This window comes from Xenia sp. Carnegie-2017, unplaced genomic scaffold (genome assembly GCF_021976095.1).
Source record: "Xenia sp. Carnegie-2017 unplaced genomic scaffold, XeniaSp_v1 HiC_scaffold_20, whole genome shotgun sequence".
Lineage (NCBI taxonomy): Eukaryota > Metazoa > Cnidaria > Anthozoa > Malacalcyonacea > Xeniidae > Xenia > Xenia sp. Carnegie-2017.
In genome coordinates, this window is record NW_025813483.1 from 12,495,307 (window position 1) to 12,512,347 (window position 17,041).

General features: G+C 34.7%; 4 protein-coding genes across 4 annotated transcripts; 2 read left to right on the forward strand and 2 right to left on the reverse strand.

Moving 5' to 3' along the window:
* Nucleotides 1–185: 185 nt before the first annotated feature.
* On the forward strand, nt 186–2,594 carry LOC124441485 (mRNA export factor GLE1-like). The gene is made up of 2 exons (XM_046991971.1): nt 186–1,685; nt 1,835–2,594. Exons 1-2 carry the CDS (start codon nt 1,131–1,133, stop codon nt 2,510–2,512), a joined length of 1,233 nt encoding a protein of 410 aa, XP_046847927.1. The 5' UTR covers nt 186–1,130; the 3' UTR covers nt 2,513–2,594.
* A 12-nt stretch (nt 2,595–2,606) lies between these two features.
* On the reverse strand, nt 2,607–4,673 carry LOC124441490 (glutaredoxin-related protein 5, mitochondrial-like). The gene is made up of 2 exons (XM_046991978.1): nt 4,284–4,673; nt 2,607–3,470 (listed from the first exon to the last, which is right to left on the reverse strand). Exons 1-2 carry the CDS (start codon nt 4,608–4,610, stop codon nt 3,339–3,341), a joined length of 459 nt encoding a protein of 152 aa, XP_046847934.1. The 5' UTR covers nt 4,611–4,673; the 3' UTR covers nt 2,607–3,338.
* A 758-nt stretch (nt 4,674–5,431) lies between these two features.
* LOC124441487 (sphingolipid delta(4)-desaturase DES1-like) lies at nt 5,432–7,282 on the forward strand. The gene is made up of 3 exons (XM_046991973.1): nt 5,432–5,606; nt 5,923–6,840; nt 6,876–7,282. Exons 1-2 carry the CDS (start codon nt 5,525–5,527, stop codon nt 6,837–6,839), a joined length of 999 nt encoding a protein of 332 aa, XP_046847929.1. The 5' UTR covers nt 5,432–5,524; the 3' UTR covers nt 6,840; nt 6,876–7,282.
* Nucleotides 6,852–16,306, reverse strand: LOC124441480 (cleavage and polyadenylation specificity factor subunit 2-like). The gene is made up of 19 exons (XM_046991964.1): nt 15,920–16,306; nt 14,756–14,915; nt 14,245–14,350; nt 13,871–14,000; nt 12,946–13,061; nt 12,686–12,774; nt 12,095–12,261; nt 11,783–11,837; nt 11,524–11,691; nt 10,764–10,870; nt 10,163–10,265; nt 9,894–10,055; nt 9,388–9,433; nt 9,077–9,134; nt 8,419–8,506; nt 8,189–8,329; nt 7,929–8,111; nt 7,647–7,784; nt 6,852–7,429 (listed from the first exon to the last, which is right to left on the reverse strand). Exons 1-19 carry the CDS (start codon nt 16,066–16,068, stop codon nt 7,337–7,339), a joined length of 2,259 nt encoding a protein of 752 aa, XP_046847920.1. The 5' UTR covers nt 16,069–16,306; the 3' UTR covers nt 6,852–7,336.
* Between the last annotated feature and the right edge of the window lie 735 nt (nt 16,307–17,041).

Genomic DNA, 17,041 nt, shown 5'->3' on the forward strand with positions numbered 1-17,041 from the left:
ATAAATCCAGCGTTTTGATTGGTCGAGAGGAGCTAATCTAGTTTCCTTGGTTACTGCGTTGTCAAGAAAAAATATTGAAAAGTTTTTATATAGGTGTAAAAGTTTTGTATAGGCAATTTGTGTCATAATTTCATGCAAACGCAGTTCATTCAATAAAATAAAAGTCTATAGTATATCAGAAACACCATTCAAACAACGCTTCATTATCGACTGCCCCCCCCGGCAATTCGTGGGAAGGAATTGCATTCATTACAAATCAAAGATGGACGGAAACCTAGTCGTAAATGAAAGCTTGAATTTGGCTTTGAATGCCCTCCAATCCACCTCTAAAGGTAATCTTAAGTATGACGGCAATTGGAGAATAAATGAAAACACGAGTAGCAATCTTTCTTGTTCATTTGAATCCTACCTGAATGACTCTTTTGACAATCTGACTTGGAAATTAAATTCATTGAATTTGGAAAATAATGGAGGCAAAGATGGCTCGGACAACGCATCTGAAATAAATACCAAGAATGAATTAAATCAGTCATCAACGGTCGAGAGCATGCCCATAAATCACAATGCTGTTTACGATTTAGGCATAAAACTTTACGAAAACCAGTGTCGCCAAAGTGTGGAAAACGCACTGCTGAGAAAGCTCATGTTCTTCAAAGAAGAACGGAGTATTTAAAACGGGAAACGGAAACTGAGTTAAAGTTAACTGAAGACCGTATGGCAAAGGAGAGGATACATCACTTTGAAGAAATTAAGGAAAGAAAGATGCGTAATGTAGAAGAAATGCGAAAATATAGGATGGAGCTGGATGAACAAGTTGCTACTCATGGACGAAGATTGAATGAAATGCTGACAAGATCCTTAAAACAAGAAACTCAAATTGCTGAAGAGGAGGAAAAGAGAGCCTTGATCATGCAGCAGGAAGATTTAAAATTATTCTATAATAAAGTCCTAAAAGCATTGCAAACATCAAAGAAAAATTTTCCAATGTCAAATACTTATCATTCATTGATGCAGAAGATTATGAAGAGATTTCAAACATTTTGGATGGTATTTTAGCTAAATCTAAGGAAACATACAGCAGAGGAAATGTTAGCAACGATATTTCTGATGTAAATGAACTTATTGAGGTTATGCAACAATTGATAAAAGCCATTATGCCAGTCGATGAAAAGGTTGATCAGGTCCTCAGCAAGGCACAAAAGAAGGGAATTGATGCACAGAGAGAAGAGGAACTTCGGAGGGTGGAGAAGGTAAGAATTGAACAACAACAGCAAGAGCTTGAGAAGAAGGAAATTGAAAGACTTGAAGTTCAAAGAAACTTAGAAAAACAAGAAAGCGAAACAAAAAGCTCAGAGATGAACCATGCTGAAAATAAGAAACATGTCCCTAAAACAGTTGATAAGTTTTCTCAATACATATCAGAAAAGGCGTTGATTGAATACACCCAACTACAAGATCACTTGAATTCAGTCCAAGCTTCATTTAAGGAGTTTATCATTGACCCAAAGAATACCAAATATAAATTTGACATTCAGAAAGCAGTTAACAACCCAATAAATGCCCTTTCAGCTCATTCACCACAGCAACTGAATGATAAAATTCGAAGACTTGTTGAATTGTTAAAAGGAAATAATGTGGAAGTTGGTGGAAAACATGTTAATTGTAAAGGTCATCCTTGTGCAATGGTAAGCAAATATTCATTGGCACAGTAATATTATTTTATTTCTCATTGAAATTCTTATAAAAGATTTCAATTTAAGTGATGATGATCTGCACAACTTCAGGTGAATACATGCTACATATTTATGTACTATATAAGGCTTTTATTTTATAGGCATTTTGTCAAGATTTGGTGGCCAAGAAATTGGTTATGCAAGGTGCACAACAGGTTTCATCAAACCCAGAATCAGCTTTTCTTTATTCCGCAGTTATTGTTGGCATATGGTCAATATTCCCTGATGTTGGCAAACTCATCCTAGCTCATTTTTATCGTAGCTATCCTTACCTTGTTCCTTACTACATGCCACAAGTTGAAGGCCAAACCAATCAGGATTATTACAAAGCTTTAGGTTATTCTGTAAATAATAATCAAGTAGAAGATGAGAATCATTTTCTAAAAAAGTTTTCTGGAACTGTGCAGCTTTATGCTGCTGTTGTATCTTCAAAAGGGGCCACTCTACCAGATCATCCACATGGCATTGAACATGGCTGGACATGGATGGCTCGCACTGTAAACCTTAAACCTCACCCAAATATTACAGCTACAATGCTTTTTGAATTCATCAAAGTATGTGGTCATCTCATGATGCAACAATATAGAAAGCAATTTCAGAAACTACTTTTGTTGCTTTGTAAAGAATATCTACCTGCAATTGAGAATGTGACTCCAATAGAGAAACGAGGACCTACTCAGAGGTTCAAGGATTTTTTACAAGAATGCATTAAGATGCAAAGAATTGCCTTACCAAAAGGCTATCTTACAGAAAGATGGTGGCAAACTGGACACTTTTAGAGATAAAGGAATGCTACAAAAACCTTACATGACCAACCTAATTGTAAATGAATATTTTAAAATTAAAAGTTTGTACATGAAATACAGACTCGTATTTTTGTAAAAAATACCATCAGTTAATATCATGACACAATACGTACATACATTTTGTAAGTCTTAGTGTCATTGTTCTTTAAATATTTTGCAATTTAATTCAGATGCTATCAACCAGTGGTGTAGCCAGCCCGCAAATTTGGTCCTGCTATGTTAATTTTTCTGTGTTCACTCACTGTAAAAACAATGGATTTCTAAAGAAATGAATAATGATAATGCTGTACAATTTACATAGCAGGACCAAAACTTGCACGCTGGCTACACTACTGCTATCAACCCTTCCTTGTCTGAATTATTGATTTATAGTAGTAATGCAAGAATGTCAAGCAAACACTAAGACCAGCCCATTTTCAGATGAAAGACAGGCTAGTTCATAAAAAATCACTAAAGGTTTTAATATTTTTTCACTATCTATCGAAGTGAAAAAATGTTAAAACTTTTGTTCCCTACTAGACTAGTAATTTATGATTTTAGAACCGGCAATTTTGTTTATATTCCTATGTCGGTCATTATAAACTATGATGTGCCTTTCTACATGCAATTCTATTAACATTTACTTTATTTATATATGTTCAAATGATCCCCAATCTAACCATTTTAGCAAACTGAACAAATACTTTGAGCAAAACATAAAAAAAAGTTCTTGGATATTTCAAGATGTTTGTGCAAGTCAATATCATGTTATTTTAAGTAAATGATTGAAATATGAGCAAATCAGCTCATATTTCATCATTTACTTTTCATTTTGTCTGTCCAACAGAGCTGACCTTATACCAAGTTTCTCCAGTTCTTTGATCAATTCTCCATTCTGGTGAAGTTGAATCATTATGTCACAGCCACCCAAAAACTCACTACCAAAATACACCTATGATAAACAATGATATTGATTAGGATATCTAATAGACTTTGATGTAAGTAGCTAAAATTTGCCACAAAGTCTCAAATAACCGTAGCGCGAGAACATATGAATCAATTTCTATAAATTTGAGAGTGTTTATTACCGAGATATTTTTAAATCCAGTAAATGTCAAAATGTTTCAGCCGTTTTTCATGTCATGTTTACATCAAATAATCTACATTAAATAAGTATTGCCTTCTCTACACCACTAAAGCTTAAACAACATGTTCTCCTATTGAAACAAACTAAAAAAATTAAAATTAACAACTTGATATGCTAAAACAAAAAAAGATGATAGATTAATGTTAGCTTAAAGTCAGACAAGAAAGTTTGTCCTACACAAAGAATTTTTATTTTGCTTACATTGAATGCTTGACTGTTTGCAAATGCATACATTTATATCTCTTTAGGGAATAAAATATTTTTACTGTGTTTGCACAGGCCTATGCAAACAGAGGAGACTTTTGGGAGTACTTAAGAGAAGTTCAACTTTGTTGAGAGTTTCTCTAACATCTACTAGTTGGCATAAGCCAGTGCAAAAACAAAAAAATAATTTAATTTTTTTATACACTAACAATACTGTCACACAGATAAATTAAAACAATGTTCTCGTATAAATCTCTTGTGAATCTTACCATCTTTCAAGTATAGCATATAGGGGTACCTGTCTATACTAAATGCAGACTTGTACAATTTGGAGTGCTAAACTCATTTTTCAAGCTATCTTGATTGAAGTTTTAACTGCAAAAGAGCAACAAATTTTCATTTAAAAATAGGCACCTGAGGAAAAGTTGGCCAGTTCGAGTACACTTTCATTTCCTTTCGCAATTCGTCATCATCCAATATATTATAATGATCGTATTCGTCAACTCCATGCATTCTTAATATTTGTGCAACAGCGTTACTAAACCCACACATTGGTTGACTGGGGACTCCTTTCATAAAGACGACAATTTTACTTTTCTCAACAACATTATCCAGCTTGGTTTTGTCCCACTTCACTGCAGAACAGAGCCATCGTCTTTTTTGATATGACAAAGAAAAACTAGACAAGATTTTTGCCTTGTTCGTTTGGAAAATAGTCCGTTTCAAAACATTGAAATTCATTTTGATAACAAAAAACTTCAATATAGTTTAATGGATGACAAATTAAGCTGCAATATTGAAATGAAAGTATGTACCCGTGTGTACACACATGTACCAATATGTACACTACACCAATAAACACATGTATGTGTTATTATTTATTATACTCGCATTAACCAGTGGCATTACCTGGCATTGGCCATTACCACAGGCATTACTGAATATTATGTAATGTAATTATGTAAAAGTACTGTTATGAATTCTTGTTTGAACTTGCACTAGTGACTTTTATATAAAAAGCTATATTTTGGGTGTTTGAAAAACTCGCTGTCCAAATAGTATGCACAGAAGTACAATATTAAGTAACTTAATGTCAAATATTTGTCTTACTAGAAATATTAAAATTTCCGCTGATAATATTATTAATATTATTATGCGGTTTATGCCTCCAAAATACATATTTAGCCAATTATTACCCCGAGATGAAAGTACTAAATTCACAGATATTTACATAGGCACTACTTATAAGCAAAAATTCTTGATTGAACAAAGTCTGAAATATTTTTACTAAGTGAAAAGTTACAGCTTCGGGGGTTTTAAAAAATTATAACTACCCTGATTTGCGAGAAGCATCATTACACAGCGCGATAACATCAAGTGAGAGGACTTTGAGATTTGCGGAAAACATCATGCATATTTTTTTGCATGGCAAATGCTGGAGAAACCCTACGTTTCAAGCGTACTGATTCAACATTAATCTCAAAAATTATATTCAGAGAAAGAGTTGTAAAATGTTTTGCGTTGTATAGTTTGTCCTCGGATCAGTCGATATGACGTCACAATAATTAATATTAATACGCTTATGTTTTCTTCAAGTTCTATATACACTAAGGTGGAGTAAAATACAACTGAGTTTCACTTTTTATACAGTTAAAATGGGTGGCCAGGTTTCAAGAAAGGATTTTGAATGGTCCTACACAGAGGAACCTCATGCAACAAGAAGAAAAGAGATCCTTAGTAAGTATTAAACAAAATCTCTCGAATTTCGTATAGGCCGGTCGTCTACGACTACGACAACGTCTCTTTTTTAACGAAGGAAAACTGAGTCTAATGAATCGAGCAAGATTGCTTGGTCTTGTGAAAAGAGTTATTTTAAATGTGAACTAACGCTTGCAGGTGACGATTTGGTGTTTAAAATTTGTGCGAAACTTCCTCATCAATCACATGGCAACATTGAAATTGATTTCTTTTACTGATTTAGTGGACTATTATTTAGCACGCGATGCGCGGGTGGATAGTATATAAAAGCCTTTTGTTCATTGTACTTTTTCAGAAAAATATCCCGAAATCAAGAAGTTAATGGTAGTCGATCATCACTTTAAATTTCAAGTTCTCTCGTTGGTCATACTACAAATGATTGTCGCATATTTGGTGGGTCGTTATGCAAACTGGGTGATGGTCTTTGTCCTGGGATATTGCTTCGGTGGTGTGGTTAACCATGCTTTACTTCTTGCCATCCACGAAATTTCGCATAGTGCAGGATTTGGATATTCCAAACCGTGGCATAACCGTATATTGGGGATGATTGCCAACATACCAATAGCTATTCCTGTTACCTTCTCATTCAAGAAATACCATTTAGAACATCATCGATACCAAGGGCAAGATGTACTAGATGTAGATATTCCAAGTGAAATGGAAACAAAGCTATTCACAAATACCTTCACGAAGCTAATTTGGGTTATTCTTCAACCGTTCTTCTATAGTATTCGTCCTCTCTTTGTCAACCCAAAACCACCAACTACCATGGAAATTGTAAACCTTGTATCCCAAGCTGCCCTAGATATCTTTGTAATAAATTACTTTGGAGGAAAAGCTTTGGTGTACTTGCTTGCCAGTAGCTTGTTAGGGATGGGCTTACACCCTGTTGCAGGTCACTTCATCTCGGAGCATTATATGTTCCGAAAAGGATTTGAAACGTATTCATACTACGGACCATTAAACATGGTCACATTTAATGTAGGGTACCATAATGAGCACCATGATTTTCCAAGTATCCCAGGATCATTGTTGCCAAAAGTTCGAGAAATTGCCCCAGAATATTACGACAACCTCCCACACCATACATCATGGGTGAAGGTATTGTATGACTATATCACCGACCCTGAAATCGGTCCTTATTCAAGAGTAAAACGCAACCAAGCATTAAGTAATATGGAAGATCTGAAGATGAATTCAAAAGCAAAATGACTTACACTAATATTCCACTAAACAATGCAATGAACTTTAAATTTTCACCTCTATGCATGTATAATACAAGCAGGTTTTGTTAAAATATATATTCAACTGTCTATGTATACTTAGTTATGATTACCATGATTGCATAGGTTTCTGCAACTGTTTATTTTATGGTAATCAATGTTGAAAAATAAATGTGTAGTTCACTTTTGATGTTACTTAAACATCAAAAGGATAAGCAATAGGTTCAAGCTATTATGAACAATGGTGATTTCCATCTTATGGAAGATTCTATTTGGGATGTCAATACTTTGGTTAAAAAATTAAATAACATAATTACAAAATGGAAATAATGTGAGCTTTGATGACTTGCATTAGCTTAATATGTGGCAAGATTCTGTTACACATGGCATGAAAATGTGGCAACAAAGTTGGCAATTATTATTGATGTACAATTTCTGTTTGTTCAAATGTATGATAGTTACCTTAATGTGAACCTTTGTGGAATCTCAGCAAATAGCAAATTGATCATAAAGCATTTGTCTGATTACATAATATTCATCACATATAGCCCCATCTAAACCAATACGACCAGCTTCATTCTACACAATGAGGAATGACAAAAGAGATCAATTCAACCATGAACATTGACATCTTTTGTAAAATGTTTATAATACTGTAAGTTATGTACAGTCAATCAAATACACCATACTCTTATGACATTAGTATAAAGAGTTCAGCATCTTATTTACCACAAGTCTCTTAGCTGCTTAATACATGGCAAATCTCAATGACTTGTGTCAACCAGTTATTGCTTACCCTTGTAATAGCAATCACACCACCACAACAAACTAAAACACCACCATTAAACTCTGCTTGGATTCCATTCTTTTGTAAGATCTGTTTGAAGTCTGAGAGTCTTGGATCATTAATGAAGACCTGATCATGACCAGGAATCTAAAATTTATAAAGTTTCTACACATCAATGGACCATTAGCAATCAAGATCAATATTGCAACCAAACAAACCAACTCAACAGGGGGCAATTCCTAATTTCAAGAATTGGCAGGATTACCCAGCCACTCAGATGGTGAAAAGTACCTCAGCCAAAGGCAGTTGTTCTAGAACCGGTACAGAGTCAAAAGTATCAACATCCATATTCTCCTGATCGTGCACCAGTGATTTCAACTGTTCTCTCACAAGCTGACCATCAACCCAAGCAATCTCAGCGTCACGTGTTTGAGAGAACTGAAGGGAGCTTACCAATGAATCACGAAGAATGATCTACGCACAAAAGAAAATTAATATTGGTTGAAGTGTGTAAGTAGGTCATTAAATCTGATGGTAATGACGTGGCTTACTTGATAAATATGACTTTCCCGGGTAGCATCGACAGTTTCACCAGTGTTTGGCGTGAAAACCGTCTTAACTTCCATATCGATGTTTTTACGACAATACTCAGCCAAATGTTTCGTCGCATCTGGACTACCATGAATCACAACCTAAAATATAAGTATTACCAACACATATAACAAGAGGCAGGAGGGGGTGGGGGTGAGGAAGGAATAAAAATGACTAAAATCAAACTTGCCAATTGCCTCGGTTTAACAATGGATACGATACGTTTGATAGACTCTCCATCTGAACGACCTTCAAAGTCGATATAGAGATAAGAACACCTATAATACATATAACATGACTGCATAAGATGATAGCGTATATGATAAAATTGATAAAATGGCTAAAGATAGCGCTGGGAAGAGATGATGCAAGGGAAAAAGTCATGGTAATTGTTCATGGCGCTCGCAAAATATTTCTTAAAAGATGCTCGAGATTCTTCCATCAATTTTACTTTATAAATCGGGAATATTTGTTATAAAATAAGTGCAGCTAGGTCTCCTATGTTTAATTTTCAAGTATATTTTAAAGTAACAGCTGATTATTCATGATTTTGCTTCCATTCTCCTAGTAAACTACATTAAAAGTTAACCACTTTTACGACAGAAAGAAAAATTGATAAAATTTCCAGACCATAACTCATTACTACATTCCAGCAAATATTTACAATTGCGATGCATTTAGGGGGTCGATCACATGAAGCGAATTGTCCCAAGTTTCAAAGGACTGCAGTATAAGGTTAGCCAGGAAAACTCGATTCATCCAACCATAACCTTTGGAAGACCACTCCAACTATCGTAATAGATTTTCTTTGTTTTAAACTCAATTACAGAAGTTTCAGTTCTCCTTACTTGATATTAATGGTTTTTTTCTCGACGATACATTTTGTTGGATGTCGGGAAGTTTCATCTGAAACAAGACAAACATTCACAAACAATGTTATTCATCACCAACAAATTGCTGCAACACTCGCTACTTATAATGTATCCTTAAGCCAAATGTAAGTCAGAAGTATCAATAGTTTCATCTACCAACGTTTATACAAGGCAGCCAGAGAGAGAGAAAAACTAGCAAACGATATCTAAGGTATGATATTTTATAACTATCGCAGAATATTGGTATCTTAATCTCATCCTTCAACAAACTGTGATGTATTTCATACCTTGTGCAGGAGGAATTTCTGTATCCGAAGCCAATGAATCAGGTTCCTATGTAAAAAAAATGTTGCTAAGTTTAAAAAAAAAAATGTATGGGTTAATAGGCAAATAAGAAAGGGTTTCATTCGACGATATGTACTCAATAAAAAGGTATCGCTGCACTACAGGAATACTGTAAAAATTTTTGATAGATGACATATATGAAATGCTGGCCACAAACAAGGACAATATGATGCATTTAAATATGTACATACATGGATAATAGAATAGGAATGGATACACGACGGGTTTGTATGGGGGTATTCTAGTTTGGATAATATTTTGGTGGTTATTTGTGGCTGTAGCATGTCAGACTTTTTTTATTAAATAATTTTATTTTTTTAATATGATTGTGAAATTTTTGATAGCATTCTCACTAAACCTCTAGCCAAAGCTAGAGAAGATGTGAACACCTCCACATTCCTCCCTAACATCCATCCCTATAATAGAATGGTATTTTTGAATGAATTACCGCCTTTATCTTCCTCTCTTCTTCCACGATCATCATTTCAGGTATGACGTAATCTTCCAGTTTGATGAACTCCCCATACTCGTCCCACTTTACACGCTCTTCCTTGCAAGGAAACATGGGATAAGACTTGGCCTGTTTGAAGAAGCTGCTTTTTGTCCCTCTCTACAATGGACAAAACAACTCGATAACTTATAATAATAATCTATACTTGAAATGAATCTTCCACATCTTATCGATAACATGTGGTCATTATTTGAAGAAATACTTACCTTTTCATCGTTCATCATAAGATCGTGTTTAGTTCTGCCACCAAACGTCATTCCAACACCTTGGTCTTCTTCTTCGCTATCACTATCTGCTACGGTCTCTTTACTAAACAAAGTAAAATGAAGCAATGTACATCTTTGCACATTATTAAACAGCATAACCAGGCAAACAACTTTAGAAAATACAAAACAGAGGCGGATCAATGCTCATTTAACGGGAGGGGTGCAGATTTTCCAATGGGGCGTGCATCATTGTCCTAGCTAACGATGCCAGGGGGACCTCTGACTATCGTAGATTTACAAGTAAGCATTGCTTAATGGAAGTGTTATTAGCATTTTAAGAATTTTTTATAACGCTAAGTAAATTATAAATCCTAGTTGTATAGCTGTACCGTACTTCCTTAATTTATCATTATTCCTAAATTTGGCAGCTTCAAAAAACAACCAGTGACGTTTTTGGACATCACCATATTGCCCACACAAATTTATAATGTGCATGAATACCAATCCAAAAAAGGGAAGTTGACTTTATTGGTTGAATCAAATTTCACGCCTGAACACTGAAGAAGTCAAACTCGGATGCACTGCAGTAATCATATGTTACCTTTTCTTAACTGCTTCTGTCTCTTTTTTATTGTGATTTTCTTTCTGTTTTTGGGCTTCCCAGTAATCAATCAATTCATCCCCTTCTAACTTGATCCGAGTCTTTACCTGATACAAAACAATTGTATTATTAAATAATATGTTTTGCTTTTTCTTAAATAACATTTCGAGCATAATACAATGAAATATACCCAGAAGTAAGACATGTATACATGACTGTAACGAATGGAAATCTCTTGGATCGAAAGTGCCCTTACCAGTAAAAATTATTATTTGCAATCTAAAAACTAGGTGTAATGTCTCGGTGAAGAATTTTCAATTTGGTCAATTCATCTTCTAGCTTTTCAATGGACCTTGTCCGTCGTGGCACGAAGTCTGGGTCTAGCCAAATTCTGACGTCATCCAAGGTAGATCTCATTGAGATGAGGTAGATCTCATTCCACTGAAGAATCGCTTGCATGACGTCACAAAACCCGTTCCAGACTTTTCGAGCAACGGACAAAGTCCATTGAACAGAGCATTTTTTCCAGCCATGCTTTAAAAAGCCATAAATGTGGAACGATTTGACAGACTTAAAAACTTTTTCACCAATACGTTCACAATTAAATATAGTATTGCAAGTGAAAATCTTTGTGCAAGTGAAAGGAGCATTTTAACAAATTGATCTCCTTGAGAAATTAAGTAAGACACGGGGGGGTGTAATAATTACTACTCTACTTTCCCTAAAAACATGAATAAATCATATTTTTATTAGTGGCTACCTCAACGTCAATTTGAGTCGTGTTAGGGTTGTCGATGAGTTGTCTGGCCAAAGATCCAGGAGCTGTTCGTGTTGAGAATATAACTGTATTTCTATCGTCTTCGGCCCATTCAATGAATAAATCTCTTGCAAAACCACAGGTCAGGTCTTGCATGCTCGCCAAGACAACCTGGAAGACAGAGACATGTGGTTGTATTCTTTATACTTGTTGTTGTCATTGAAAAAATATGAGAAAAAGTACAACAATTAACGTATTTTACCTTCGGAGAAGGGATCTTGGAAAGTTCGTTCAAATCATGACAAAGTTTACAATATCTAAAAACGGTCATATGCAATGCATTTGCACCAGTGAGAGGTAATGTCAGTTGATTGCTTCACACCAATATTATCCAAATGAAAAATCCAAAAATATATAAAGACGTATATTTAACTTTAAAGACGTATATTTAGCTATGAAGACGTATATTTAGCTATAAGGACATGCATTTAGCTTTAAAGACGTACATTTAGGTATAAAGAGGTACATTTTGTTAAAAAAAGTACATGTAAATAACAGATTGCTAGTGACATACCTAAATTGATATGGGTTATTGCGTCCAACCTCAAATGATTTCATAACTTTATCACTCATCCACTCCACAAGTGATTTGGCAAATCCAATAACACTATTACTGAGATTATTCAACAAAGCAAGAGAGTAGGCTAAAAGACCCGAGTCTGGATTACGCCAGAGTTGATCCTGGGAACAAAACACACAAAAGACATGAAGTATCCACATTTGACTAGTACTTGGATGGACGTATTGGGATAATTATGGACGTATTAGTGTAACATATTAGTTCAGTTTTTTTAGCAAGGGGAATGATAATTCGTAGGAAGAAAAGCAAGAATAGTTAACTAGTGAAGAAGTGCTTAGTTAGTTTGTAAAATAGCCTCGTGATCCTTTTGTGATAATTGATCCTATTATTCTAAAAATTCGGTTATTTAAAGTATGATTAGCCCAATTATGGCTCAGGTATTCATCGATATCCTAGCATGCAAGTTATTCACATTTCAACAAGCAAATTTTAAGATTTTTTTGGAAATCTTATGGAATGTTTGATCTCCGCTAAATTGACAGTACATGACAGCAAGAAAGGTGCAAAAATAGGTGTGGAACTCACAAGAAGTTGAGTCAGTTCCAAAACACGTCCGGCTGTGTCGATTGCAAGAAGAACATTCCCCCCTCGCCTGGTGGTTTTGAGAATCTGAGCTAAAACAAAACCATCAAAAATCGAGAAATTGTAAACCAAACATGTCTCCATTATGACAAAATGACATCATAGAAAACGAGTTAAATAAAAAGATTTACAAAATCCGTTCATTGTATATTAATCATTCGTAGCCTCATAGATTTAAAAACTTCCAAACTTAAAGTTCTTACACATTAACTGTGTGTCTCTATCGCGTCTTCTGGCCTGCATGTTGAGAACATTGTAAGAGTCTGTAATAAGTAATGATGGGCGACTCAATGTCTCTAAAACTGCACCATTCAAATGCCTACATAAATAAAACACTTTTAATTGTAACACAACTAAAGAAGAAAGAAAAGTACAAGATCATACGCATTTATGTTTTGTACTCAGAAACGTTACTGGTAGGTCAATTTTGGGCAGGATGAAAGCATGTTCATAATTTTAGTTTTGTATGATTAACTTCAATTGAAAGAACAATTATTTTCAAAATAAACCAGCCAGACACAATAGAGAGCTTGAAAAAACCCACCAAACAAACTCCATCCCCATTCACACAATAAACATTCTCGTAATTCTCTGTCTTTTTGTACGTATAATTAATAAATTTTTCAACTCAATAATAACTATAATTTCACAATATTCAATGCACACACTCTCAACCTAAATAATAGCATGTAAAATTATCATCCAAAGTCATGCAGTCCTCGGAGTCACAGAACATACAATGGAGTAGGTGGCTACTTTCAGGAGAGAACGCTTAGTTTTGGAGCATGTTAAGTTTTGAGTTGTTACTTTTAGCTTTGGCGACCTGAGGTTAAACCGTGTTTTTCAACGCGTATAAAGTTGTGTAAATTTGCAGTAGTTGGCACAAATGCTCATTTATTTGGATAAAAGTACAAATGCTGTAAATCTCTTAAAAGTTCTATAAAGGTGATTATTTTCAAGAGGGCGGTTACTTTAGAGGGTGTGGTTATTTTCGAGGGTGTGATTACTTTTGAGGGTGTGGTTAACTTCACAATACTTTAGTATTCGTTAAAATAGCCCCAATACTCAATGTGGCAGTTACTTTCTGGGGCAGGCTACATTTAAGACTCTACGGTAATATATACTAACCTTTCTTTCTTATGATTATAGTCAACTGCATAGACAATGTCCTCTTCTCCATCTTTGACAATCTTCCACATCGTTCCACCAATCATATGACCAGCAGCATATGGAGTTATAGTGAGACCATGTCCTTTACCTTTACAAAAACAAAAAAAATACAAACATGAATTGCATTTATTGCAATTGTAATTCAAGTTTGCATTCATAACTACAATTGTAAAAAGTAGATCGTCTTGACAACAATGGTAGTAGGTCATCTTGACAGTAATGGTAGTAGGTTGTCTTGACAACAATGGTAGTAGGTCGTCAATACACAACAATGTAATTTGAAAGATAAGACGACGTGAATATCAATGGCTACAAAAAGTTACAGTACGTACCTTTCAAGTTCACATGCTGAGAGTATTTTAGTTGGACAATATTTTCAAATGCAGCATCAACATCATCCAAAGAGAATAACTCGAAATCCTCATAATTATGATGTGACTAAGAAGTTATAAAGAAATACCATGTATGTACTGGTACCAATGAAAGCTTATGTACTTATTATTGGCTGCTGTTTTAAAAAAAATCAATCATAGATAGCAATAGAACAATTAGTGAAGAAATGTGTCCATTAGTCAACAAGACAATGGTGCAATGAAGCAGACTTTTTGTTAGCTAATTTAATAAATGATATAAAAGGATAACTACAAAAAGAAACTCTATTGATTCTTTTAATTTAATTCCAAAAGTTTCTTGACACTTTTTAATTTCCAATTCATACATATTTAGCCATATTTTGTTTGACAACTTGGTAGTTAGACAACTGCACTAATGAATAGATTGTGCTTTATCCTTTAGAAAAATACATCAGCACAACTACATACTGATGACTGGAGGTTTCATTACCTGGTAAAAGTCATACATAAACATTTGACCCATCTTGTGTACAGGTATGGTGCTATATATTGGACATTCAAGACCAGCCTTGCCAACCATATAAGGTAATGCTCCAAGATGATATAAATCTGGATGACTAATGAGGACAGCATCTATTTGATTGACATGCCTATACAATAAATGATGCACAGCTATTTGAATGAAATCAATTCAACCCAAACAAAGCTGCTCATATTTATGGCATGCTGGAGATTTCCTAGTATTTGCTGAAGAATTTGTACAGTAAATGATGCAATAATTATCCAAGGCATTTAATAAATTTGAGCAGTTTTGAGGCTACGTTTTTTAAATGGATTAATAAACAGAAGCATTTATCATTTTAATGTGAACAAACTAAAACAAAACTAAGATTAAATATACAGTTTCTGAGGCCAATTGAAAACCCACTACTATGATACTGTTATAATATAAGTTTGGAAATATGTATCAAATAGAGATGAGGCATTTGTCAAAGAGAGGTGTCTAAGGGGGCAATTAGCCGGGATAAAAATTTCAGCCCGGGCCTGTCATAATATCCTATCAAAATAGCGTATGCAATTACATGAGAACAATTCTAACCCCCAGCTTGAGCTACCTGGGATGAAATTTCAGCCCGGACTGAAATTACAGCTGAAAATATTCATGCATGCGTAATTGCATACCTATTGCTTATTATAACATCAACAAAATGACAACAAATTAAGCCTAAATACCAAGCAGAAATTGACCATATAATCACACAAAGTTTTAGCCCAACTGGACTGAAACTCAGCCTGGACTGAAATCACTCCATGTAATCAGCCCCTAATACAAACTAATACAAACTAACACTTCAAGGGAAGGTTAATTAGATACAAGGAATTTATAGAATAGTTTGTGGTAAAATAAAACATTATGCCAAAGATCTTGACTTTTGGTATAACAAATTTATAATCTGGTCCTTCATGTCTCAATACAGTTTATAATCTTTCTTGAAGAACCAGAAAGGTAAAGACCCTTTTCTTTACATGTCATTAACACTTGGTATTCACAACATACCATACAAGTAAACAAAGAATATGAAGAAATGTACACTTGGAAAACAATTTTTGGGTTTTTTGTAAATTGTGTCTATTGAAGAAGACCGAAGAATACCTCTTTATTGGTTCGATAATATCCAAAGACAGAGTCTCATCCCAACCACAGTCCAATAAAAAACGAAATTCATCCACTTGAAGAAGATATGCTAAAGGAGATTCATCTTGTCCTCCTGATAACACTGTCAACTTTATAATAGAGGTCATTTTGAACTTCTTCTTGTCTTGTTTTGGCAATTTACTCAATTTTACTGTCGTACTCGTAACTTGCCTACTCGGAGAATTTTGTCAGTTTGAATTTTGCAGGCACAAGGTCCAAGCCATCATTAGTTAATTTATTGTTTCGTCTCGGAGAAACAGCAGAATCGAACTACATCACCTGAAGAGCAGAAAAACGGCAAGTACACACGTGGACATAACATTTTATTATCAATAGCCCGCCATGTTGTACAAGAACGCGAGCAAAGAAACTGGTAACTACTAGTCCATAGTAGCACGTGGTCTATGAGTGGTCATCGTGAGGTGTCCAATGGAGGTGTCATGAAAGTGACGTTCAATGGTGAAAATGAGGTGTGCAATGATGTGTTCATTCTCCTGTCCCCCAACCCCAAAGACATAGCATGTTTTAATTTTGGCTCGATATTTTGGCTATCGAAAAGACCTTGTATCAAAGAAAAAGATTCGAACAATGTCAAGTCTTCGTAAGCAAACAACTAAACGTAGTGGAAATATCAACTTATGCGCTGCGCATTGGCATTTGATTCTCGAGAGATATTAAACACGCTCAGCTTTTCCAATTTTTTCATCAAAACCAGTTTTTCATCATAAAAAAATGTTTATTATATAATCGTCTATAACTCGCTCTACAGGGTGTATAAAAAAACCCAACAGATGTGAAAACGTCGATTAAGTTAACGGCGCAAGATCCGCAAAAACCTTTAGTGGAACAGTTAGTTGGACTTCCAATGGTGCGTCTGACATTAAAATTTTCGCAAATAAATAAACCATTTTTAGAGCGAGAATTGTGTTACTAAGAAGCACTTTGGAACTAGCTTGCGCACGAAAATGACATAGCTAATTGGAACACATAGGGTTAAATAACGGGATATGTTTTTCAAGCTTACGAACTTCCGGCAAATTTGGCCAAACTGTGTACGAACACGCTCGGCATCCAAATTAA